This window comes from Botryllus schlosseri, chromosome 4, assembly GCF_051294905.1.
Source record: "Botryllus schlosseri isolate E-star chromosome 4, Bs_hap1, whole genome shotgun sequence".
Taxonomy (NCBI): Eukaryota; Metazoa; Chordata; class Ascidiacea; order Stolidobranchia; family Styelidae; genus Botryllus; species Botryllus schlosseri.
Genome location: NC_137239.1, coordinates 27396236 through 27421959, shown reverse-complemented (window position 1 = coordinate 27421959; position 25724 = coordinate 27396236). Strand labels below are relative to the sequence as shown.

At 42.4% G+C, this 25724-nt stretch overlaps 2 protein-coding genes across 4 annotated transcripts in view; one reads left to right on the top strand and one right to left on the bottom strand.

The window, feature by feature from the left end:
- LOC145438363 (3-galactosyl-N-acetylglucosaminide 4-alpha-L-fucosyltransferase FUT3-like) overlaps positions 1 to 21802 on the top strand; it is a 51667-nt gene extending 29865 nt beyond the window's left edge. The window contains exon 5 of the mRNA XM_080315766.1: positions 21203 to 21802. Within this exon, the coding sequence (XP_080171892.1) occupies positions 21203 to 21330 (128 nt within the window). The 3' untranslated portion in view covers positions 21331 to 21802. The remainder of the gene's footprint in view (positions 1 to 21202) is intronic.
- On the bottom strand, positions 736 to 24427 carry LOC145438369 (carbohydrate sulfotransferase 4-like). 3 transcript variants are annotated; one of them, XM_080315773.1, is made up of 3 exons: positions 21904 to 24239; positions 12943 to 13036; positions 736 to 968 (listed from the first exon to the last, which is right to left on the bottom strand). In XM_080315773.1, the coding sequence occupies exons 1-3, from the start codon at positions 22704 to 22706 to the stop codon at positions 786 to 788; spliced, it is 1080 nt and encodes a 359-aa protein (XP_080171899.1). In that variant the 5' UTR covers positions 22707 to 24239; the 3' UTR covers positions 736 to 785. The 3 variants fall into 3 exon arrangements, with proteins under 3 accessions (XP_080171899.1, XP_080171901.1, XP_080171900.1); XM_080315775.1 differs by lacking the exon at positions 736 to 968 and adding an exon at positions 11806 to 12081 and having other exon boundaries at positions 21904 to 24427; XM_080315774.1 differs by lacking the exons at positions 736 to 968; positions 12943 to 13036 and adding an exon at positions 18532 to 20715 and having other exon boundaries at positions 21904 to 24238.
- Between the last annotated feature and the right edge of the window lie 1297 nt (positions 24428 to 25724).

The window sequence follows — 25724 nt, the reverse complement described above, 5'->3', positions numbered from 1 at the left end:
TATCTCGCCAATAATGACGAACACAATGTGGCTTTGAGAACAGCATTATCATACAGCCGCCGCCATGTCAGCTTCTCTCTCCTCAACACACGGTGCAATCCCTAATTAAGTTTCATGGCGTTCGATAAGCTCGGTTCCCCAAATTCACCAATATATCAATTCAGTAGGGCTGAGTATATGGTAATTGCCGATGATGCAAGTCTTCTCGCTTCGACGAACTTAACGCGTAAGCTCTACTCTCGCACGCTGCGCACACACATATATTGTAACATACAGTCACTAAAATTTGACGTTTAAGCAAGTCGCAGGAATCTCGGCGGACTGGGGCCGCGGGCCACATTGTCATCTAAGACGGGAAACTGCGGTCCGCGGGCCGGACAAAATCCCGCCCCTGCTCTATTCCATACCGAAATATTGTCCCATACCATATCATACCATGCCCTGAATGTAAGTACTGTAATTCTCCATAGGTCCAGATTTCGTTAAAAAAATATATTTTATGTGAAAATTTGTCAAAAAGTTTTTATTAGGTCAAGCTACTTCCAACCAGAAATGAAGAAAAGTAGCACAATTCTAACATCATGTGCGGAAACACCTAATTTACATACATATTTTCGCAAGATTGCCTGTCGGAACAAGCACGATCACGTGGCAAACGGCAGTCGCTGTTGTAATGCGGTGCTGCGACAAGATGTGTCCTTCCCGAGGTTCTAACCCTAACGAGACTTTCGCATGTCCGTTGTGGATTGAAAAGATATTGGGTCTGTATTCCCGCATTAATTATTTCAGAAATAGGGCAAGGAATGATTTCTCAATTCGTTTTCGCTTGCAAACATTCGATATCCCATTTCTTCAAGTACATCGCCACATTCTTCCTGTATTGCTAGGACCTCCTGGAATGGCATGGTATCCCTCCATTTCCGGAGCACACTTTTCGGATCTCGGACAACTCCGAATAAATCCTTTGCCTGTAAATATGAATTGCTGTGAAATGCATAAGATATTGGATATATAGAAGGAGCTGGCGCGGCATCTGCATAAAGTGAGCCACTGTTCGACTGCGTGAAAGGACATTTGAGTGACACAAATACGATTTATTTTAGTGCCCAACTGTCCGGAATGTTGAAGGCTTGAAGCATAGGCTGAAAAAATTAATAATGAACATAAACAGTATTAATATTAAGCAGATATACGCTACTTGAGTATTTTCTTCGCGTTGCACGCGATTCAGTGTCACATATATATTGTATTTAATATGGGATCCATCGCCCTCGTAAAAATGCAATTAAAACAAATCAAATAACCATCATTTACTGAAATAAGTCTAATTGGAATCGCAATTATAAGATAACGGCATTGGCGGCTCCTCCTATATGCCAGGGCAACTGGCGCATTGTCCCAACTAAAATTCTGTTCAATAACAATTATTTACCATTTATAGATGCGCAGCAATTAATATATACGGGAATCACAGCGAAAATCCCATTCATCTTGTGCTTTCGTTTGTAAATGCCCATATATGGCGAAGTCTCTGCGAAAATCGAATTATCTTCTGTGTTTTCGGTTTGTAAATGCCTAGCCGGCGCATGCCCCAGTACCGCCCATAAGCTTTCGCTGTCTGTTCTCTCAAAGCCGCTCACAATACTCATCTTCCAAAGCGCGGAAAATTATTGTCAAGTTCCATAACTTGTTAAAAATATTCATGTAGCTTCATCTACATTTCCAGAGTATACGATTTTAAAACTCCCATGATAGTTTGCGGAGTGAAAGTTACGATAAGCGGAAGGCAAGTTGTAACTCGACATCGGTCGAATATCATTCGTTTTTATGATATTTAGACTGGAATAATTACACTGATCAACAAAATGAAAAAATATTTTTCGGCAGAACATCAGAGAGCCGTTTCTGGGGTTTTGAGGTTGCTGATTACGAATATCACATTAGTTTTGTCAGATTGGCTCTTTGTCCGAAGATATTTATACCCCTACAAAAGCCCAAAATTACGGTATTTACCCTTAAATATTTCACTTGGTAGGGAGAAAATCGAAGTTCTTTCTAATTTTATACTGCTCATAAAGAAATAATTAACTATGAAGAACCCTCTAGGTCAGGAGCGGTCAACATACGGCCCGCGAAGGGATTTTGTCCGGCCCGCGGGCAGTTTTCCGTCTTACATGATAATGTGGCCCGTGGACCCAGTCAGCCGATATTCCCCACTACTTGCTTACTACGTCAAATGTTAGTGACTTTATGTTATGATATACGTGTATACGCAGCGTGCGAGAGTGGAGCTTGCGCGTAAGTTCGTAAAAGCGAGAAGACTTGCGTTATCGGCATTTACGATGTGCTCAATGTCGTTTGTGGTAATCATGGTGTTTGTTGACTACAATGGTCATTTACACCAGGCTGGTATTTCTTATTTTTGATTCCGTAACCGCCGACTTGTAGCACGGCACATTTCTAGGCTTCTTGTAAGACACCGCTTATGCCAGGGGTCGCCAACTCAAAACGGGTCGCGGGCCACTTTTCAAATTTCGTAGAGGACGCGGGCCGCATGAATGAAATATCGAGATCAACTAACCGCACCGTTGAACAACGACGCCATCTTGTCGCCTACTCAACCCTAATGAATTGATATCTTGGTAAATTTGGGGTACCGGGCTTATCGAACGCCTTGAAATCTTAATTAAGGATTGCATCGTGTGTTGATTGATCAGATAGAAGCAGACATGGCGGGGCCTGTATGACAATGCTATTCTCAAATCCACATTGTCTTCGTCACTATTGGCGAGAAATGGCTTTGAGGGGACATTGCTGTCGTTAAAATACATTCATTAAATCCGATATATTCCTTGTAAATGTGGATAAATGGGCGAATAATGTATTGATTCAGCAATGCCGGCCCGCCAAGTACTTAGTTTTCCTATATCCGGCCCGCCGATTAGAGAAGTTGCCCGCCCCTGCTCTAGGTAAATACTTATATAGGCTACATGACTGGAGTTTACTATGTACATGATATCCGTGAAAGTCTGTGTAAAAAGAACAGGTAGATTGAATTTCTAAACTTTATAGTACGACTGAGCCGATTTTATACCTAGTTATCACCGCGAAAATGGGAGATTTTTGTCAAAATAGCCCCATGGGTTATCTCCACAACAAGAGCCAATTTGAAAAAACCAAGGTCGTATTCGGAATCAGTGCCCTCCAAAACCCCGAAAACCACTCTTACTTTGTCTTCCAAAAAATATGTGTTGACCAGAGTTATCATTCATATTATTTACCTTAATAAATGCGCGAGTGACACAAATGCGATTTATTTTAGTGACACGTATCTGCAACCGTTCACCACTTTTGCTACCCTAATTTAGCTACCTTGAGTTGTCCCTCGAATGACCATCATCGGCCATCAATTTTTGATTGAACATTGTGCCAATGAAAACGCTGCTTTCTCTTTACAAAATCTATTGACCCTCCATTGCTTAACTCTACCAGTTATAGAATTCATTCTCTCCAACGAATCGTTTGTCTTCTTTAGAGCCTAGATCAGTGGTTCCCAACCTGCGGTACGCGTACCACTAGTGGTACGCGAACGTCTTCCAGGTGATACGCGAGTGGAGTCTGTTTTTTTCGACCGAAGGGAGAACTTTATTAGTTCAGGTGGGGGTGATTTTGAGTTTTTTGAAGGCGCCCTTGTCGTCGCGGTAAGGTGGTCGTCGTGGGTAAGGGTTCACGCGGAAGAGATCTAGTCGTAAAGCATTGGGATTCTTACCTAACCAAAGTCCCTTTTATTATATTTGACCAATAGAATTCCAAATGGATCCACTGCAGATATCATACACTGCGCCTTAAAAAAGGCAGTTTATTTTACGGTGGATAAAATTTTTGACCGCCTTCGGCGCGAGTAACGTATGTAGGTGGTACGCGAGCACTGCATAAAACCTTTCTGATCGTTTTATTGAACATACATCGAGCGTGGGGCAAATAGCCATCATCGATTGAAAGCGCCACTTTCGAACGCGAAAGCGCCACTTTCGAGAACGACCAAGTAAAAATTTTGGGGGATGTAGCCTACCAGTTATAACTGACCGCGAAATCAGAAGCAACCGCTCGGATATAATAATGCTGTCCGCTCTTCTGTTCTTAAGCTACTCTCTCGTTTCGCCAGACAGCATTGTTGCGTCCCAATGCCAATATCCATAACAATCAAAAATTTGAGGCTGATTGTGGGGGTTCCAGGGCCGCGAGCGGAATAAAATTTATATTTTCGTAATCAGTGCCGAGTCAGCTTTCGATTGATACCCGTTTTACCAAATTAAATGCTCGGCAAGCCGGTCAAAAATGACCGTCAAATTGCCTGCAGCCAAATGGAAATTGTGACGTGAATAAATTTCACTGAGCCGTGAGATTTGCTGGTGTCGACACCGTAGGCGCCGAGTTACGGGGTGGCGCGGCCACCCCATGACTCATTTATGGGGTGGCAGCCACCCCATACAAGAAGATTATACGCTCATCGTCTGCGATTTTAAATCATCAGCGCTGTCAATTAGCGAATCCGTTATAGCGCGTAAATGCCAACTATTTACAGTTAACCGATTCGCGCGCGAATAAATGAATACGCACCTTCGTTGGCGACAACTAACTGGTGCTTAAAACCCCCAATAAATTGTAATCCGTGATTAGTAATCATACAATGGAAGCGACCTCGTTCACGATGTCGATTTCGACACGCTTGCGCTGAGCAACACCATCTTCTATCTCGACCAGACAAGCGAATTCACGTTCTCCTTCTCTTAATTGAATTGTATTTGCGCCCATATTCGTTTACAAAATAATTCTTGAGTTAGTTCCGTGATAGTCTCTATAATTGGCGGCGTGGAGCGCGAAATAGGACACAGTGTTTTTGTAGCATATGCCTGCGAATTGAAAGTCATTCAAGTGCAAAGTGCACATATTCATTACTCCAACTATAGATAACTAACCTACGGTAGGTTAGTTATCTAACTGTTCTCTAACATGGCTTTTCTAACTTTTATCGGGAAATGCAACAATGCAGCTCAAACAAGGGCATGGTATGGTATGGTATGGAACGAGAATTTTCCATACTCCATACTTGCCTTACTCGCTCCATACCATACTTGCAATTTTCCATACCATACCAACATTGTTCCATACCATACTCGATACATATTCCATACTTTCAAATACTAAAATATCGTAAGTATATTTCCTTTTCTAGCACCTATATTATTGATATTTCGGATGTCAATATTGCTTAAACTAGCCATGGTGCGAATCTAATTCCTGGTAATAGTGTTACAGAGTCTGTTTTGGTGAGGTTTAGTCCATGGTGGTGTGGTGACGTGTAAGTCTACTCTATAGCTTCCGCGAGCAAAATGAGATAGTCAGCAGATTGTTATCTAGGACCGTCCATAAAAGGGACAGGTAACATACGGCCCGAGACGAGATTTGTCCGGCCCGCGGACAGTTTCCCGTCTTACATGATAATGTGGCCCGCGGCCCCAGTCAGCCGAGATTCCCCACCACTTGCTTAAACGTAAAATTTTAGTGACTGCGTATGTAATTATAGAGGTGCGAAAGTGGAGCTTACGCGTAAGTTCGTCGAAGCGAGAAGACTTGCATTATCGGCATTTATGATGTACTCAACCCTAATGAATTGATATATCTTGGTGCATTTTGGGTACCGGACTTATGAAACGCTTTGAAATCTTAATTAAGGATTGCACCGTGAGTTAGTTGATCAGAGAGAAGCAAACATGGCTATACGCCTGTATGACAATGCTGTTTTCAAATCCACATTGTATTATCATTATCGGCGAGAAATGGTTTTGAAGCGACATTGCTGTCGATAAAATACATTCATTAAATACGATTTATTCCTTGTATATATATGCGCGAATAATGTATTCATTCAGCAATCCGGCTTGCCAAGTACTTAATTTTTCTATATCCGGCCCACCGACTGGCGAGGTTGCCCGCCCCTGCTCCATAAGAATATCATCGCATTTCCGCTACATTGGCATGATGCACATGCAAATTTGAAGTAAATACTCGAAAAATAATTTATAATATAGGCGCACCCATAACATATCCCAGCAGCTACAGGCGATCAATACTGCAGCGATCTGCGTGATTATTAGTACAGCATGTGGTTGGAGTGGCGAGAATTTCAAACTATGTCTACCCCACTCCCTAATTTATAATCCTAATGCGAGAGCGTTTGAAATATGACCAATAAGATATCTCGGTATGCAAATAGTATAAATGTGCGGAGCGGACAATGTTTCAGAAGAAATGTAATCATCAATCGCATTGAGCAATTAGTACGTTGCATCATGATTGCTTGTGAGCAGGGCATGGTATGGTATGGTATGTATGGAAGTATGGTATGGTATGGATCAGTGGTTCCCGAACGTGGGCGATTTGTAGGTCCAGGGGGGCTAAAATGGCCAAGGGGGAGATAGGGGGGCGAAAACGGACGAAGGGGGCGATAGGGGGGGCGATGGCGCGTTGAAATGGCTATATGCGTTCATGACCGTAACTGCCACACCCAAACCCCCAATTGGGATGGGGGGCCTGAGATCGAAGGGGGCCCACAATTTTTTCGTGAATTAACATTAATTATAGAGTATTATTTTGGAAATTTAGGCAACTTTTTCAAAAAAAATCGCGCTGCGCGCCATCTCGTGGTCACATATTTCTTGCTTATTGGATAAAAATTATTTTCCAGTGCAGAAATACCAATTTGAAATCGTGTGCGTCTTTTAGTTTAGTACGTATCGGCGATTTGAATATCTTTTGACATAGCAGACAGGCTACGAATGTCATTACGTAACGAAGTCATTATACCCACTGGTCCGCCCGAATATGTTCAATTATTATTTACGGGCCCTACATTTTCCAAGACACTGCATTCAGCTTTACCGGTAAATCTGAATACATGAGCAGAGAGAGGATAAAAATTGACAGCAATATATATGCAATTCCCGATCATATTGACCGATTCAATCATGAATGATAGAAATTGTTCGCGGTTTGCGAGAATTAGGCCGACTAACTAAAGAGCCCAACAATTTGTGCTGAGAAGTAGCGGTAAAGAGGTATCGGGGGAGTTTGGTCTCAGGGGTGCAGAAGTTTGCTTTATCGCTCTATGGAGGGGGGGTCAAGACCAACGTATTGGGGGGTTGGCTGACGAAGTGCTGTTACGGTCCTTTTGGAATCAAGTCGGAGAAATCACCTTCTTTCTTAGTCAACTCACCAAAATTTAGCTGGAAAAGTGTAATTATGAGGTCGAGCCGAAAAGTTGACCTTTTTTCTTAGTCAACTTGCCGGTGATTTCAGTCTGTATGCCCATTTTTCGGTTCCCAATATTTGGGGGGCGATTATCGGAGTGGAGTTTGAAAAGGGGGCGATGAGTCGAAAAAGGTTGGGAACCACTGGTATGGATCGATATTTTGGTATGGAATATGGAACGATGCAAGTATGGTATGGAATGGAAGATTTTAATCTATGGTATGGAACGACATTTTCATTCTGCCATACTTTGGTATTTTATACATTTTATCGTGATCTGTGCAAGCTTCATCAAGCGTACGTTGTTCGCTGTTCACGGAATACGATCGCTTTTGTTATGTGTGAACTATTGAACGCTGTGTAGGTACAAATACACGCATATGCTTATGCAACGGTTTTAGGAACACCTGAAATGACATGATTTTGTGATGCAATAATGACAACAGTAATGTTGATCCAATATTCTACTGAGTCTACTAGAGACGGCGTCTCCGAGCATAGTCTATCATGTGACGCAATAATTGGTAATGTAGGCTACTGCAACTACCTCATTCCTTGAGTGACGACAGCTTACCAGCAATCATGCTGCAATGTACTAATAGGTCAATGTGATTGATAACATTGCCGGACCACGACTGACCTATCGATCTCGCCTTCCATGACATGCCCCCCCCCCCCCCCCATTTCTTGCTACTTGCTTTTTTCTATACTATCTTCTTTACTTTTAATTCAGAGTGAATGCCTCCTCTTTACATCGCCTAGGCCAAGGTGGGTGTCTGACTCCATAGACTACTCCAAGTCGCTTCGACACCTTCCTATCTTTTCATTTTATTGCATTTTTGTGGTGTATTGAACCGATAAAATTGCTAATGAACCAATGATGATGATGATAATTATATTTCTTCTGAAACATTGTCTGCCACATTTACACTATTTACATACTGATATATGTTATTGGTCATATTTCAAACGCTCTCGCATTAGGATTATAGATCAGAGAGTGGGGTGGTTATGGTTTGAAATTCTCGCCACGCAAACCTCAACCAAAGACTGTACTAATAATCACGCAGATCGCTGCAGCATTCATCACCTGCAGCTGGGATATTTTGTGGGTGCGCCTATATTATAAATTATTGTGCGAATATTTACTTCAAACTTGCATGTGCCTAATACCAATGTATCGGAAATGCGATGATATTCTTATGGAGGGTCCTACTAGATAACAATCCGCTGACTATCTCATTTTGCTCGCGGAAGCTGTAGACGTACACGTCACCTTACAACCGTGAACTAAACCTCACCAAAACACACTCTGTAAAACTATTACCAGGAATTAGATTCGCATCATGGCTGGTTTAAGCAATAATTACACCCGAAATATCATAATACAGGTGCTAGAAAAGGTACTTTACTAAGATATTGCAGCATTTCAAAGTATGGAATATGTATCAAGTATGGTATGGAACAATGTTGGTATGGTATGGAAAATTGCAAGTATGGTATGGAGTGAATAAGGCAAGTAAGGAGTATGGAAAATCCACGTTCCATACCATACCATACCATGCCCTGCTTGTGAGCTGTCGTCACTCAAAAAATGAGGTATAGTTGGAGTTGCCTACATTGCCAATTATTGCGTCACATGATAGACTATGCTCGGAGACGTCCTGTCTAGACTCAATAGAATATCAGATCAACATTACTGTTGTCATTATTATATCACAAAATCATGTCATTTCAAGTGCTCCTAAAACCGTTGCACAAGCGCGTATTTGTACCTATACATCGTTCAATAGTTCACGTTCACACATAACAAAAGCGATCGTATTGAGTGAGCAGCGATCAACGTACGATTCACGAAGCTTGCACGGATCACGATAAAATGTATAAAATACCAAAGTATGGAAGTATGGAAATGTCGTTCCATACCATAGATTAAAATCTTCCATTCCATACCATATACTTGCATTCTTCCATATTCCATACCAAAATATCGATCCACACCATACCATACCATACCATGCCGTGGCTCAAACGATGAGCAAACAATTGTCGCGATGTCAGACTTGGATGGAACCCCATTGTGCTGTACGCAAGTTGAGGAATTACTGATTAGATGCGCGCTCTCTCGTTTGCTATTGATTCGGTCAAAAACATGCGCAAATGATCGCACGGAGCTCGCACGTCAGCGCAAATTGGCTGTCAAAACAGACTGCTATGACGATTACCAAGCATATGCTTCGTCAATTGGTCAGCACCTGAGTGAAAACCTCGCCTGTGCACAGCACTATAATGACAATATGTTCACTGCCATTGCGCATGGCAGATCTTTGTTTCATTTAAAAGTGTTGGAGTCTACTATTATTCAGTTGAACAAACCTATTTTATGCAGACAAAAAGATTTCCTCTATAACCTATAACTTTCTCATTAGTGCGTGTTGTTTCGTGTGTGTAACTGTATATTAGGGTTGTTCAAAAAATACTTTTTTTTCCAAATCTCACTCGCTTAGTGACTAAATCGTCAGGTTGTCCAAGAAAACGATGCACACCAAATTTAACTCAATTCCAACCAGTAGAGGCCGTGCAATCTTGTATTGAAATTTTTAATTTGTATTGAAATTTTTTCTCGGATTATCCTTGATCCGGGGATTATCAACGAAAAATTCAAATAATTCCGCTTCTACAAGTCGGAATTGACTCAAATTTGTTTTGCATCGTCTTTGAAGACAGCTCAAAAATTTCATGGGGTTGACAGAAAAATTTGAAATTTTTTTTTTAATTTCTAATAATAAATTAAAAATTTCAATTCAAGATTGCACGGCCTCTACTGGTTGGAATTGAGTCAAATTTGGTGTGCATCGTTTTCTCAGACAACCTGACGATTTAGTCATCAGGCGAGTGAGATTTGCAAAAAAAAGTTTTTTTTTAACAACCCTACTGTATATTTACAAATTGCGTTGCTACTATAGTACCGTGTGTCCGTATACTGCTAGTTTGTTACTGGTGCCATTGGTACAATGCGAATTTCATGCTGTGTGATTTTGACTGTTGCGTCATACTCTGCCTTTTTAGTTTTCGCTTTTAGATCTGTTTAAATCACTTTTGTGTGCCGTTAACTCTTGAAAAGAGGCACCCGCAAAGTCTTCGAGTTTAATAAATATTCTGTTACAATGGATGTTGTATTGAAAGCTAACTCTTGTCTGCTTTATACACTCGTATTCCCTCTTTGTCACTTGTCAATGTTTGATTTGTTATTAATACTGCGCATTGTGCAGTGCACGGCGTTGAATTACGTAGTCAAAATTGATAAAACACGAGATTATCGGTGGCACGAATTCTGAATTTATTCGATTAGATTGAACGGGAACCTTTTATGTTCCAATGAACTTCATTGCTGAACGGACTCTATCGAGCGCAACCATGTCGCGGATCTAATTTCAAACCTTTGGGATGTATTTCTATTGATAAGGTCGCGGTATGCGCCCATATTGCTCTTACTGCAATAACGCATGGAAAATTAAAAGCGCACCATTTTACGATCAAATTCGACTGGCTGATCGGGGCATACGTAAGTACGTATGCCGTAGGCCTCCGTCTGATATTGACCAGTAAAAATTTTCTACAAGCTTGGCGCAACATGTTGTCACTCGATTTCTTGTTTTTAATATTGTTGCCCTTTTGTGAAAATGGAAGAACACCTAATGAATCTGATTGAGTCTAACTATATTCGCGATTACGAGACAAAGTGTCGTTCAACATATGCGAAATTGCGTTTGCGCTCGCAGTAAGACCGTCGACTATGAAACCTAGGCACGAAATGACTGACGCATGTTGGTCGCTTCTTTCGATATCGATATGTCCATGCGCCGAATAGCCCAGTCCTCGCAAACTTAGCCCAGCGATATACAACAGGCCCGCAATATAGTCAAATGACAAAATTATTGACCTATGAACTCCAAAAAATTTTCGCGCCTCGCGCGGCTAGTGGCCCGCGCAATAATTCGTCAATCGAATGTAGCCCATTGGCTGAAAAGGTTGGCCAGCCCTGCTTTAGTCTAAAGGAAAGGACGTAGTTTATTTTTGTCCTTGATGTTTTTGCGGCATATACACCGACCCATGATACACATACACTATACACACGATCTGCGCATATGCATACCATGAGTGCATGATGTGCATATGCCGCTGGACAAGGAAGTGCAGATATAGCCTTTGCGGCTTTCTAAGTCATGCACCACCCCTCCATGCTATCCCAGTAATGCATGAGCGCCAAGCAGGGAAGCCATGGATACCAGTGTTACTAATCAGGTCTTTGGTCTGACCCGGTCGGGAATCGAACCCACGACCTACCGATCAAGAAGCCGGACGCTTAACCATTACGCTATCTTGTCGGTGTGTCTACTTATGAGCCAGCGTTCCGGCTCTCAGAATTTCCGCGCTATAGAAGACACGACCTAGATATAAACTTTCAGATAGCATGCGACCATGCGACTCCCGTGCGGTGTATGCGTTGCCAAAATGATTGGCGGCGATAAAACCTTAAAACAAAATAACCGCCGCATGCTGGCCAAAACGTTCGACATTTGATATGTCCAATGTCAAATGACCAGCGTCGAATAGACCAGCGCCCGCAACTTGAGCCGCACGAAACAAATGAGACCGGCCGAGGGAAATATTGAGCCCCTTTTCGAAACGCGAATTCGGAATCGTGTTCGTCTCTTGGAAGGAGATATTCTTTTAGTTTCGTCTGGTGAGCAAGCGATTCCAACATATCTGAAGCAACGACAATCTTTACCGCTTTACCGCGACCTTTGCAGACAAATCTAGTGTCAGACCAACCTGTGACACCAAACCGACTTGAATGATACCGGGTGAGCATATTTTCATCATCATCAGACCATATCATCGCAGCAACACTGATTGGCCTGTCACTTATTGGATATGGTACCGAACACAGTGGACTTGGAAACCAAATCAAGCACAGAAGTTCGATCATTGTGCGACTGAAACTAAATTATGTAAATATTATGTAGCCTACGTACATGTGAGCGATAAGTCGGGTGCGCTAAAGACCAAATTGTTTTCCTTCGCGACCAATAACTCAAGAATCACTGGCATAACGGGTGCCGTTGCCAGCTGCAGAAAAACGATTGGTTGTATATCTCTTTCTTGAAACGTTAGATATTAATAAATTGAATGTTTGGCACGCAAGTTCGTAGAAGATTGACATTTTGGCACGCTGCACTGCACACAAGGTTGCCGGCCACTGGCCTGTTGTATATGCGATTGTTCAGGCCTGTCGTTGACGCGACAAATTAGCGAGGATTGGCGCGCGCGCGGGCAGCAATGAATGAATTAATTTCGCTCGCGTACAAACGGCAAACTCGGCAGGAGATCGCGTGCTGTGCAGACAACTCTCGTTAATTGGCAACACGCCTCTCTGTAATTGGCAGCGCGTAACACGGATACTACGAATTACTGGGCCCGATGGCTAAATGTACGCGTGATTTCAAGTTTTTTATCGATGGAGATTTTTTTCAGTGCTTGTTGTACCTATTTATATTACGCACCCTCATATTTTGGTTGTGTATTATACATGGAAAATCACGGTATATAGTACATATGACAATTTACCTGCCACTCTTTCTTCAGAACCTGTCTGTCGGGGTTCAGATAGTTTCGAATTCGCTCGCTGACCTTTGCTGGAGTGTTGGGCATTCCCATAAACCTTAACCAAATTAACATCCCTAGAATTGTGGTATAGGTTATTTCAAGATTTACTTATACGAACACAGTAATCACGTGAACACGGCCCTTTGGGCTCTCAATTTAGAATCCGAGCAATCCAAAATACTGTGACACTGAAACAATCATCATCATCATCATCATTTTAATAAAATTTTTATCAATTCAATGCGCCACAGGATTGCGACAAATATAAAAGATAGGAGGGTGCCGAAATGACTTGGAGTAGTCTTTTGATCAGACACCCACTTTGGCCTACAGCAGTGGTTCCCAAGTTCCGAAAGTGTATAAGAATTAGAACGTCCAGCGAGATATAAAATGCAAGTGTTGACGGCTTATTCTTCATAAGATGTGGAAATTGACTAAATAAAAGGTCAACCCAACGGAATATAGTCGCGGAAACCTGTTTTCCGAGCATCGTCTCGAATAATGACTTTTCGTTCCCATTTTTTTAGTCAATTCACCAGCGATCTGAGTTAGGTGAATACATTTCCCGCTTCTGTGTTCTCTCCTTCGGATCCTTAAATATGGGGAGCGATAACTTGCGTCGAGCTCCATATGGGGCGATGAATCGAAAAAGGTTGGGAACCACTGGTCTACAGCATGTAAATAAGCCACACAACAATTTACTAGCTGACTAAGGCATCGTAGCATACTTGGTGAGAATGGTGACATAGGCCATAGGCTCAAGTTCAAGTTTATTCATAAAATTTCATCATTTCAAAACATCACAAGACTGAGATACAATGAAAGATAGGGAGATGCCGAAACGACTTGGAGTAGTCTTTGAGATTATAATGAAAATATGACTATCATCACTATTGGAAAGTTGAATCACTGTTTAAGTCTTCATATTGACATGATGCTAAGGGTAAGAACTATTCTTAATGGTCGGTAAACATTTGACCAACGACACACATCATGCAACACCTTAGCCACACTTGCGGATTCGAAACTTGATCCCGTGAGCTGGGGATTAGATTTAGTTAGGGTTGTGGTTGTGGTTATTTTCAGAGTCGGGATAGTTTTGTGGTTAAAAGTTTAGATAAGTGTCGTTTGCTCAACTGAAGTCTTTCATTGTATCGCATATCCAAATGTCGGGCAGGCATTTTTACAGCATTATCACTGACCGAAATACTTTTTCTGTTGTTCCCGTCGCGTCGTTAGCCAGATCTTCGTATCGGATTCTCATGTACCGCCCATCAGATACCACGTTGGAGCATGAAATAGGAAATACGATGGATTATAATAATTATCATGAGTCATGACGAAACATACAATATGCCGCAGATTGCGTTGAGTGGAAATTATTATTTTAAAGGAAAATGTTACTCCGGAGTACAGCCTCGAACTCATGTCGAATCATGTCTGCGTCCGGCACGCACTCAAATTAGTTCCTAATTTCTTTATGAAAATTTCAGCTACAATATATCTCCAAAACCAAGTGCTATAGTGCTAGCCTGATTTTAGAATTTTCAAGAAATATACCATTGTGCTCGTGATGCTTCATTGATTCCGATTGCGAAATATTTTGGGACATATTTTCAGCGGTCGGTGGACAAATGCGCATTGCGCATGCGACACAAAAGCTAGCGACAGTTGAGCATGCGACACTCACGCATGGCTATTTTCGGTAATGGCGACGCGTGAGCATTGACACACAGTAGCATGGGGGACACATGAGCGTGGGCAATCATGGCCATGCGACACTTACACAAGGCGACTTTTAATCATGACGACGGCTTAGCATAGGGACGCATGCGCATCGGCATGGGCTCAAATAAGCATGGTGACACATGAACATTGGGACTCATCGGCATCGCGACAATTCAGCATAGTTACACGTGAGCATACGACATTTCAGCCTATGGCGACACTACAGGATGGTGACAAGAGAGCATGCGGCAGATTGGCATGCGATATTTCAGCATGCAACGCTTACGCACATCGGCGTGGGGTGGGGACACGTCGACATAGCTACACATCAGCATAATATTGGTAATTACATATATTGCAATTAATTTTTAACCCTCTCTCAGCCCACGTGATCAGAGTTATCGGTAGAGCTGAGGGAGGTAGTGAGTTCAAAAACCAGGCAGAGGACTATACCGCGCCGGCCACCTAGGCGCCTATATTGATGCTTTCAGTCAACATGTGGCGGTTTTGTTTGTTTGTGGTATTCATGGTGTTCGTCGAATACGATGGTCATTTACACCAGGTCAATTTTCTTCATTCTTATTCCGTAGCTGCCGACTTGGAGAAAATTTTGAAGTTGTATCAATTTTCCACAAAATACTCTAGAATTTATGTTGATTTGCAAAATAATTCTGAGCCCCTTCGATCTCGCCCCACCCAATTGAGGAGCTTGCGGTGCGGCAGTTACGGGCCTGGGTATAGTATAGTTTCAAACACACGCCAAATCGTAAGCCGTAACAAATTAGCTCGTGATTAGCCAATCTCTCTCTCGGTGCTGTGTACACTCCGCACTGCGCAGCCTCATTTTGCCGCTCCCTCGCAGCCTGCCACCCTTGGCGCACAGCCAGACCCGCCAAGTGGCTGCTACGCCTCCGGGGCTACCCAAACTAACACTGAAGATGTATAGCTATTGATTTGATGGTATCGAAGAGCGAGGTTTTCAAAATATCATAAGGTTGTTAGTATGACGAATTGAATCAACCACGGTTGCGTGTATTTTCAACCCTTGATACAGATCTATAGTAGCCGGACGCTGTACCAATACCCGTTCTTATTGGTAGCACATACAGCTCTGAGCCATAATCAGGATGCGATTCAAGTACGTCTACCCAAACTCACACTGTTAAGATGTATAGCAATTGATTTTGTGGTAACGGAGAGCGAAGATTTTCAAGGCAGGAACAGGAAGGGTTTCATTCAGACGAATTGCATCACCAGTCTTCCGTGTAGACCGCAAAATCCAACGGTATAATTAGTCTAACTATCGAATGTGTCGAACTAATGAATCAGGGACAGGGCCGTAGCAGCACTTCGTCAACCCCCCCCCCTCCCCCAAAAAAAACGTTGGTCTCGTGCCCCCATAGGGTGATCAAACGGACTTCTGGGCAATGTTCCCTCTAATTTTTCACGAGTCTGCGCAAACACGCCAAATCACTGCGCAGGCCCTTGGACAACAGTGCGCAACCAGCCCCCCATGGGGTGATAAATCGACCCCCCTCAGGCTACACGCTTTTCACCGCTACTAATCATCTATGTCTGGTCCTCGTTTAGTGGGTGTTCCGGCTAAACGCGCTAAGCGCGAAAATTTTCTATAATTAATGATCAAATCGGTCAATATCATCGGGAATTGCATATATTGCTATCAATTTTAATCCTGTCTCTGCTAACGTAATCACATTTACAGGTAATGCTGATCGAGTGAGATGTATTGGAAAAGGTAGAACCCCTAAATACAATTAAACATCTTCGGGCGTACCCGTTGGTATGACGACTTCCTTACATCATGCTATTTCGTGACCTCCTATCTGCTATGCCAAAAGATATTGAAATCTGGACATAAGTCACTTTGATTCCACTGCGACGATATGGTGACATACTATGGATTACTAGAAGACAGACATACACGCACGAGAACGCACTTGAAATACATACATGCGATCGATGTAGGCCTATCGCGTTAAAACACTGATGTGACGTCGTAATACCGGCAATGCACTCATTACTATCAAGACATACAGTCAGATATAACGCTACGAATATTCAAGTCTGATTGAAGCAAGAACAAGATCAGCGTATGGCCTTATCGACAGAAGATACCCGTTCAAACGAATCGAATAGAATCACAAATTTGTGCTGCTGAGAAGCTGATCTAATGCAACGCCCTACAGTGCATATATAGTTGCTGCATATCCCGATCAACGTTTGCAAAGGGATGGATTTTTTCAACAATATTGGTGCGATACTTGCATATTCTGCATATTATCCTATATCACCATACGTGATCAGATTCGCGTGATGGAAGTGATGACTTCGAAAATTCGCGGCATGTAATTGTACAGTAAATCTTACACAATATTCATGCCACGCGGAGAAGACTATTCGTTTGTTTCTCGCAGTTAACTTCGAGCTAGCCCATTGTTATTTATAACTTTGTTAAACTATGTTATTTCGCCATTCCCACAAAGGATTGCGCTATTGATATGACATCAGTATCGCTCACGCGTACGATCCCATAGTCAAAGAAAAATCTCTTTCGTGAGTCGCACACGATTGCAAATTCTCATTGCTTCGCGGAGCGCAATATTTGCCTTTTCGGGCCGCACTTGTAGGCCTATCTCGGTTTCAGACTTCAGCGACAGCACTATTTACCCCTGGCAATGCTCCCTCTCATTTTTCTCGAGTCTGCGCGGTGCCTTGGACAAGAGTGCGCAACGATTAAAAAAAAGTCACCACTTCGGATTTTTTGTGCGCAGCCTAGATTTTCTGTGCGCAGAGACCGTTTCAGCACTGCGCATTTGCGCACGTGCGCAGCTTAGAGGGAACATTGCTTCTGGGGGTCTTCGCCACCCAGACCCCCTCAGGATATTCACTGTCTATTTACCGCTACTTATCATCTATATTGGCTGTCCGTTTAGTGAGTAGGCCAAAGGTTTTCTCGCCTAAACGCGCGAAGCGCAAAAAATTTCTATAATTCATGATTGAATCGGTCAATATGATCGGGAATTGCATATATATTGCTATCAATTTTTATCCTCTCTCTGCTCACGTAATCAGATTTACCGGTAGAGCTGAGTGAGGTGTGTTTGAAAAGGTAGGACCACTCAATAATGATTAAATATCTTTGCGCGCATACCTGTCGGCATGAACTAAACATCATTTAGCAGGCCCCACTAAAAACTTGAGTCTTGGCTCCCATGGGTGATAAACCGACCCCCCCTTCCCCATCACGTTGTCCGCTTTTACCACGGAATAATCTGTTATATTTAGTGAGAAAGCGCCAAGCGCGAAAATTTTCGATAATTCATGGTAACATCGGTCAATAAGATTGGGAGTGGCATGTATATTGCTATAAATTTCTTGTCCCTTCTCCTCACGTAATCAGAATTACCGGTAGAGCTGAGTGAGGTGTCTTGGAAACTTTAGAGCCCGTAAATAATAATTAAACATCTTCGGGCTGGCGGACCCGTTGGTATAACTTCGTTACATGATAATATTTCGTGACCTCCTGTCTGCTATATCAAAAAATATAGGATCGCATAAACGTACTAAACCAAAAGGTCACACGATTTTAAATTGGTATTTCTTCACTGGCATATAATTTTCCACCGCGGGATGGTACTTGTCTTGTGAGGTTCAGCTTGCCAAGACAGGAACATTCGGCGCCAGTCATTTAGGCGCCTGTGGACAATTAAACCTATATGTATCAGCATAAGGGCAGTCCTTTTCGGCCAAGGTCTTCTCGCTGCAGATCGTTCTGGCACACTACTTGGAGTCGCATGCTACATGGTCTAAAACTTTATGTCTTGGTGCGTCGTGGCGCGATAATGGCCAACGCCGATATGCCCATTTCTATAAATCTTGCGTATTTCTTCTTGGGTGAAGTGTACCCAACAAACAAGACATTTGGCAGCTTGAAATCGCGCGGAGCGCGAAAAATCTTTTGAAAAAGATAAGCAAAGCTTCAAAAAATACTCTTAATTTATGCTAATCCACGAAATAATTTTGGGCCCCTTTCGAGGTCGGGCCCCCCAATTGGAAGATTTGGGGTGCGGCAGTTACGGTCCTGATCAGGGACATGGGTATTTGGCAACTGTGCACTGTGCACACCCGCAATGATAACCAACTATGTGTCTCAGTCTAAAAACTCCTGATACCGGATTCAACCGATTTCAGTCGACTCCACTCAATTCGCGAACTTTAGTTCCGCTCACTCTTGAAGTAGAGAAATGGCTTTTTATGGATCAAGCGGATAATCCCGGGATATCTAGAGAATCTAGATATCCTTGGTAAAATCACTTGTTCGTATCTTTCGTGGTTATGGGTGAAGGCAGACAACTCATCACGAATACTGCACCTATATTGCTGTCCATTGTATCAAAATCTAACGATAGGAATTGCGAGAATGTGGGCCGAATTGTCTGGGCGAAAATAGATTGACACGCTTAAATGTCGCATGCTGAAATGTCGTAATGGTCAATTGTCACATGAATAAATGTCGCATGCAGAAGTGTCGTAATGCTCAATTGTCGCATTCTAACCTGTCTAACGCTCAAGTGCCGCATGCCAAACTGTCACCATGCTTATTGAGGCCCTATGTTCTTGTATAACCATGCTCATTGCTCATATGTAAACATTGTCAAGTGTCCCAACGTGGATGTGTCCCCATGCTCACGTGTCTCTATGCGCATATGTCCCACCCAATGCCATGCCCGAATGTGTCACCATGCCGATATATCCCCCCGGTAATGTGTCACCATACTCAAAGCAGTGTTGGGATCAAGTCACTACCTTTGAGTCACGAGTTATCTCGAGTCATCGCATATTTTGACTCGAGTCAAGTCAAGTCAATCGATTTTCGAAGGTGAATTGAGTCAAGTCAAGTCACTCGTTTTTTGGATGTGACTCGAGTCAAGTCAAGTCGAGTCGAGTCACGGGTCAAGTCGCAATTCAAGTCAAATTGAATTTTCGAAGTATCAGTGACGATTCAAAGTCATTACATGTTGCTAGCTGTGTGAAAGAAAGAATAATTTGCCATTCATCTGGCATCAAATAACTAATATAAAGTTTAATATGCATGCAAGAAGGCGTCTATCACGCACACGTAGAACCGCAAATAAAATACGCGATTAACTTTATAGCTATGCTACAGTCTGTTATTATATCAGCCAATAGGGTCGAATACGAAGCCTCGAGAAGTTGTAACAAATTGATATGGACTTAAATCATACAAGAGGGTTGGTAAAGGTGATCACTGCACAATGTGAGCACTGAGCCGTCCAAGAAACAGAGATACGTTGCTATTGTATTCTTGTTGTTGTTGTTCTACTACTACTACTACGACAACGTAACCTGTGATCATGTCGTTTGTGGTCAATATATTTGCGATGCAATAATGGAGGATCATTCAAACGTACATTCAGTGAATACCTGGTCTGGTTACTCTCACAAGCGACACATGCTTATCGCGAAAAATACGAACATACACAAAATACAGTGATTTGATTGATACCGGTTACTTGATGACTTGAAATTGACTCGTAAATTTTGCTCCGATTCACGAGTCAATCCGCATTTTGAGGCGCCGAGTCAAGTCAAGTCGAGTCATTTTTGCAAAGTGAGTCGAGTCAAGTCAAATCATACCAAAAAGTTGACTCGAGTGTCCCCATGTTGATATGGCACCATGTTGAGGTGTCTCAGTGCTCATGTTTCATCATGCTAATGTGTCCCCACTGTCGTTTTTCAGTTTGTCGCATGCTCAAATGTCGGGCAACTATTTTCAGCATGGGACATCACGGCCACACGCTGCCGTGTTGAAATATCATACAATAAATACCTTGCGGAGCATGCTTAATATAAGCAAGATTCTTTTTTTGTGGCAGGCAATACGCGTTCCCAATATCCCGTGCTAGAGATTCCAATATTGGTTGATTCTCTTTGAGCAATTTCAAATGGGACGATTTTATCGACCTGTATACCAATTTTCAGTCAATACAGCAACAAATAGTATAAATTACTTCAGGTTTCATAAATATCACTAATGATTCGGAGAACATCCTGTTATTTGGATGCCGAATACACTGTTTATTGCGAGACCCGAGTCAAAACTATTTCAGTTTCATGACGCAGATATTTTATATAAACTAATAGCACTTTGGCGTGGGACACGCTTACGAATTTTCGCTGTGAATCGATAGTCGGTAGGCAGGTCACGCATCTCAGCGTTTGCAGCAGAGACTTCGTCAGCATGACCAAGGGCAAATTAGAACAACAAATAACGTTGCGTCTCCACTCCAGCTCAATCATGGCAGTCTGTCAACACACTACGTGTCTACGATCAAGTTTCTGCTTGCAAATCGGATATAGGACGCTTTTTTTTATCGCATCCAGAATGTGCTAAGCATTATAGTGACAGTAAATGTTCTATAGTTGCTCGATGCCATTTTTTCATTTGAAGGTCCTGGAACCTACCACCGTAAAGCTGCGCAAGACGATTCTCTGTCGCCAGAAGAAATGCCTCTACCTACACGCATGGAATATTTCACTAGTGTTCTGTGTAGTTGTTTTCGGATCTTTATAACCTAACAATGCTAACATGTGCTCGTTAACGTCTGTTATAATTTCGTGACACGGGCATATTTCCTACAGTTGGAATTTGAATAACCGTATTACTAACGTTCGCTGCGGATGAGAGTCACTCTAAGAGCTTTTAGTGAATAATTTACCAATAAGAAGTTATTGTTTCGTGACTGTAATACCTGAAAATACACCTGATTCTTTCCTGTAATTTGTGATTTGCAGGCACGGTGCCGAAACGGGAATATCAAACAAGCGTTGGCATTGGTGTTTGTTTGCCTATCACACCCAGCATCTATATCCCATCGCAAGTGTTACTTAATTTGATCGCACTCTATCGTGTTGCTTGACTTAGCGACAACCAAGCAATATGTCGCATATACATAGTATCTTAAGTAGAAAATTGATCACACCATATCACAACTTACCGACAACCAAACAATCATCCAAACAATGTCACTTCTTAGCCACAAATTTCACCAAAGTAAACACCTCATTATCTATTCTACTTATATCCATGTATCTTGCTTTGCTTTTCCGAGTCCAATCCTTGATACGACCACAATAATCACGCGGACTCACCTGAAATCTCTGACAAGATGTAGCACAAAAACGCTTCTACCCGCACGCTTTAGGCTTTCATAAACCGATTCCAAATTCTTCAATGTGCACATTCTAGTGGTTTTGGTAAGTACGAAAGAGGACGATTCACAGGCCTTTTTGAGGATGTCAGCTTTCAGGGGATAACCGCAGTTTTTCCGATTGGCATTGTTACAAGTTTTCCTGTATTTGGTAATAAGTCCAGTGCTAGCATCGATAAAACACAACCCGTGTTTTCTACAGTGTGGGACACTGTCATCCCAGTGAGATTTTTCGTATCCTTGCGCATATAAGTTATCCAGATTTTCAAAATCGCAACTCAATACTTTCTTGAGCAATTCTGCCTTCTCCGTTGTGTACAAATCGCATTCGAGACCAAACGGATACATCGGCTCATAAAGGTAGAAACTGTCATTTGTAGCCGCGAAGATCTCTCCGGCGAAGGAGCTGCCAGAACGAGTCTGAGTTAAAATGATCAAAGTCTTTTGGTCTCCTATCACATCTTGCTTGGAACGTATCGTTGGATTGGAGGACTCTTGGTTTCCTATCACATCTTGCTTGGAACGTATCGTTGGATTGGAGGACTCTTGGTTTCCTATCACATCTTGCTTGGAACGTATCGTTGGATTGGAGGACTCTTGGTTATGATGCGAGATATGTTTTACGCCAAAAAGAAATATGAGTAGAGCCGTTCCAATTACGCAAGACTTCATACAACCATGACGTGCTGCCAATGAATTAGCTGTAAGTGCGGATCTACCAATATTGTATAAACCTAATCCCATGTTGAAGCACGTAGCCCTGAAATATTCTGAAATTATGTTGAAAACTGGTAATTCTAATTACTTATGTGATATGATATCCAGCACCGAAATTACGTTCCCTGCCAAACTATATTATGTCCCGGCATTAATACTGCCTTTATACGGCCGTCCGATATACAACCATATGCGACAGAATGCAGGATAAATATAATCAATCGCGGCGTCGAACTGGCATATTGTCTCCGTGTCCTGTCCTGGACACAAACGGTACCCCGAACCGCACACCGAGCAGAATGTTAAATAAGATATTCCCTCTGTTCCTACAGGTAGTAGGAATGGACATCGAGGTTGCCTTCGCCTCGATTCCAAGACACAGTTACATACAGGGTTGCCAACTGCTGGTGGTCCAAAAGTGCCAAATTGTTTTCCAAAATGTGCCAAATGGTCCGTCAAGGAGCCAACTATTTTTGGTTTCAAGCGGTGTGCTTTTAAATTACACCTAAAACACAAAAATGACACGTTGTCGCTTGTGCCTGTGCGCTTTTACATGCATGCCTGGAGTAAATGCCATTGAACAAAAATGTCATTAAAGAAAATCAAGATTTTGGATAAGTATGTAACGAAACGTACGTATCCTAGTTAACGCATCGCGGATCGTACACATTTACGCAAACGCATAACAAACCAAGAGTTTGAGATCAGAAACACTAATCACCGAAACATCTTGCCGAATTTCATTGCCAACCATCTTCCTGCAAAACTTCAAGCAAGCATAGTTCATCATCCTCGTCATGATAGATATCGGCGAGAAACTTCCCCAGCATACTGTCGGTTACTGTCGAATCTTTGCAACAAAGTTGTCGTCCTAACAAGTGATGCCTAACGCTCAGAATCGCATCCAGCATTAAAAGTTTCATCCTATTTCGAGCCTTTGTTTTATAACAACTCACGGGACTAAACATTCGCTCTTCGATGGGTAACTGGTACCGACAGACATGTCAATGCATAGTTGCATACTCACCCAATTCTGTGTATAGCTCTGCACCGTCAATTGTTCCATAATGTTTTATTCCTAGCCAAAACTGCGCTGATTCCTGAGGAAATCCATTGGAAAAAATACTTTCTTCGTCCCACCGATGCAGCTGTATTCTTCGGTATTGGGATTCAATGTCATGATTATCACGGAGCAAATGTTGGATAGGCAGCTGGTCATAGGAGGATTGACCGATCTGTGAGAGCAGCCTGATAGGGCTTAGTCCGCTAATGACACCGAAAATCCGCCTTGGCGAAGGTAACCTTTCCTCCACCTGATGCACTCATGCTAATAATAATACTGTAGCATCTTTCAAGCATTGGTTTAAGACCACCTGAAAAGGCTGAATTCTGTTGGTTATTCCGCTTACACAGATCTCAGTTGTGACTCAAATCTACTAATGACAGTGATTTGGCGTTTCCTCGCTAATCATAGAACCTTGACCTGAGCGCTCGATAATGCATACCAAGTTCTTTAGTCTGACCTACCGATCAAGAAGCCGGACGAATCACCATTACACTAGATCGCTCAAGGGCTCATTAACTGATTGGAGTAGTATTCTTGATCGTATTCATGCGCTGAATATGCTCGGATTAAGTTCCACGTCGAGGAACGGCATAATCTTTAACAAAACTTATACGCCGACCTAACCAATGACCTGATTCAGTGGCAGGTATCGCCAAAATATATCAGTTCATAACTAAATATAACACAGCCTACAAAGAATACGGTACGAAGCTGCTCTAAAATGAACCAGCGGCTGCGCAACTATCAGGCTTCGACCTCGAGCTGTGTGACGAAATAGGGGACAATGGAAAGCAATGGCAATGAACCGATCTATAATGACAGAGGCCTGCACCATCTCATATCAAAAGATAGAACGAAGAACTAAAGAAAGCGATTCGTCTTTATATCAGTTTCAATTATTAAATAATTTGATAGTAAAATGCACCAAATTGGAGCCAACGCGTCAAACCTAATTATTCGTTGCCAGCTGACCATTGAAAGAACCAAATTTCGTGAACTTGGCTCCGAAATGCGACAGTTGGAAACACCGGTGGCATTCCGGCATTGAGGTTGCAGACGAACTGGCACGTTCTACCACCGCTATCGCATTTGATGGTCAGAAACACACGCTATTACCTAAACCAGGGGTTGGGAACCTTTTTCGACCAAAGAGCCAATATTTTTAATTGTAACTCCCAACTACCCATACATGTTATCCAACTGTTACGCCACAATTGAATATTCGTGACGTATTGGTTGCACTTATGCAATGGGGTAGTGTCCGCCATATTTTCTCTGCCTTGCTCATTCACTTCTTGACGGCTTGGCCGCGAATTGTGCTGTGAGCATGTTTGGTAACTGAATTCGCGATTTCGGCGGTGAGATACACCCCGGCATGTTACAGAAAGAACATCATGTTCCAAAGCCGTAGCGGCCTTTAGCGTTGGCGGAGTAGGCTATTTCCAGATTCTCCTGAAATTTTCCACCAGAAAGCCTTCCAATGGATTGGCAAAATCGGGTAATTACTCACGATGATGTGCTGGCCTACGTTTTATCACTTCAATATAAAATCTTCCAACAGAATATATGGAAGCGACTGGATGATGTTACTGGAAAACCACGCACAGGCCGTTGCCTATAATAGCAATCTTCGAATCTTACCAAGAGCCGAAAACGCGGCGATGTGGACAGACAACATGGCAGCTAATCAGACAAATCAACCTGTGCTCCATTGCAGTGGCGTGGAAGGTCCTAGATTCAGTAGCCACCCAGCGGAGTTATAAACGAATCGATATGACAAGATGTAGGTATATCTAGGGTTGCGTTTAAAACAAACGGCGTTTTAAAACACTTTGTTTAAAACATGTTTGAAACAGTGTTTTAAACAATTGCGTTTTAAAAAAAATTGTGTTTTTCTGAATTGTAAAATTATGTCATAGTTGTGTAATTACTTTCCAAAAAACATGTTATAACATGTTATAGGAGCCTACAGACAATAT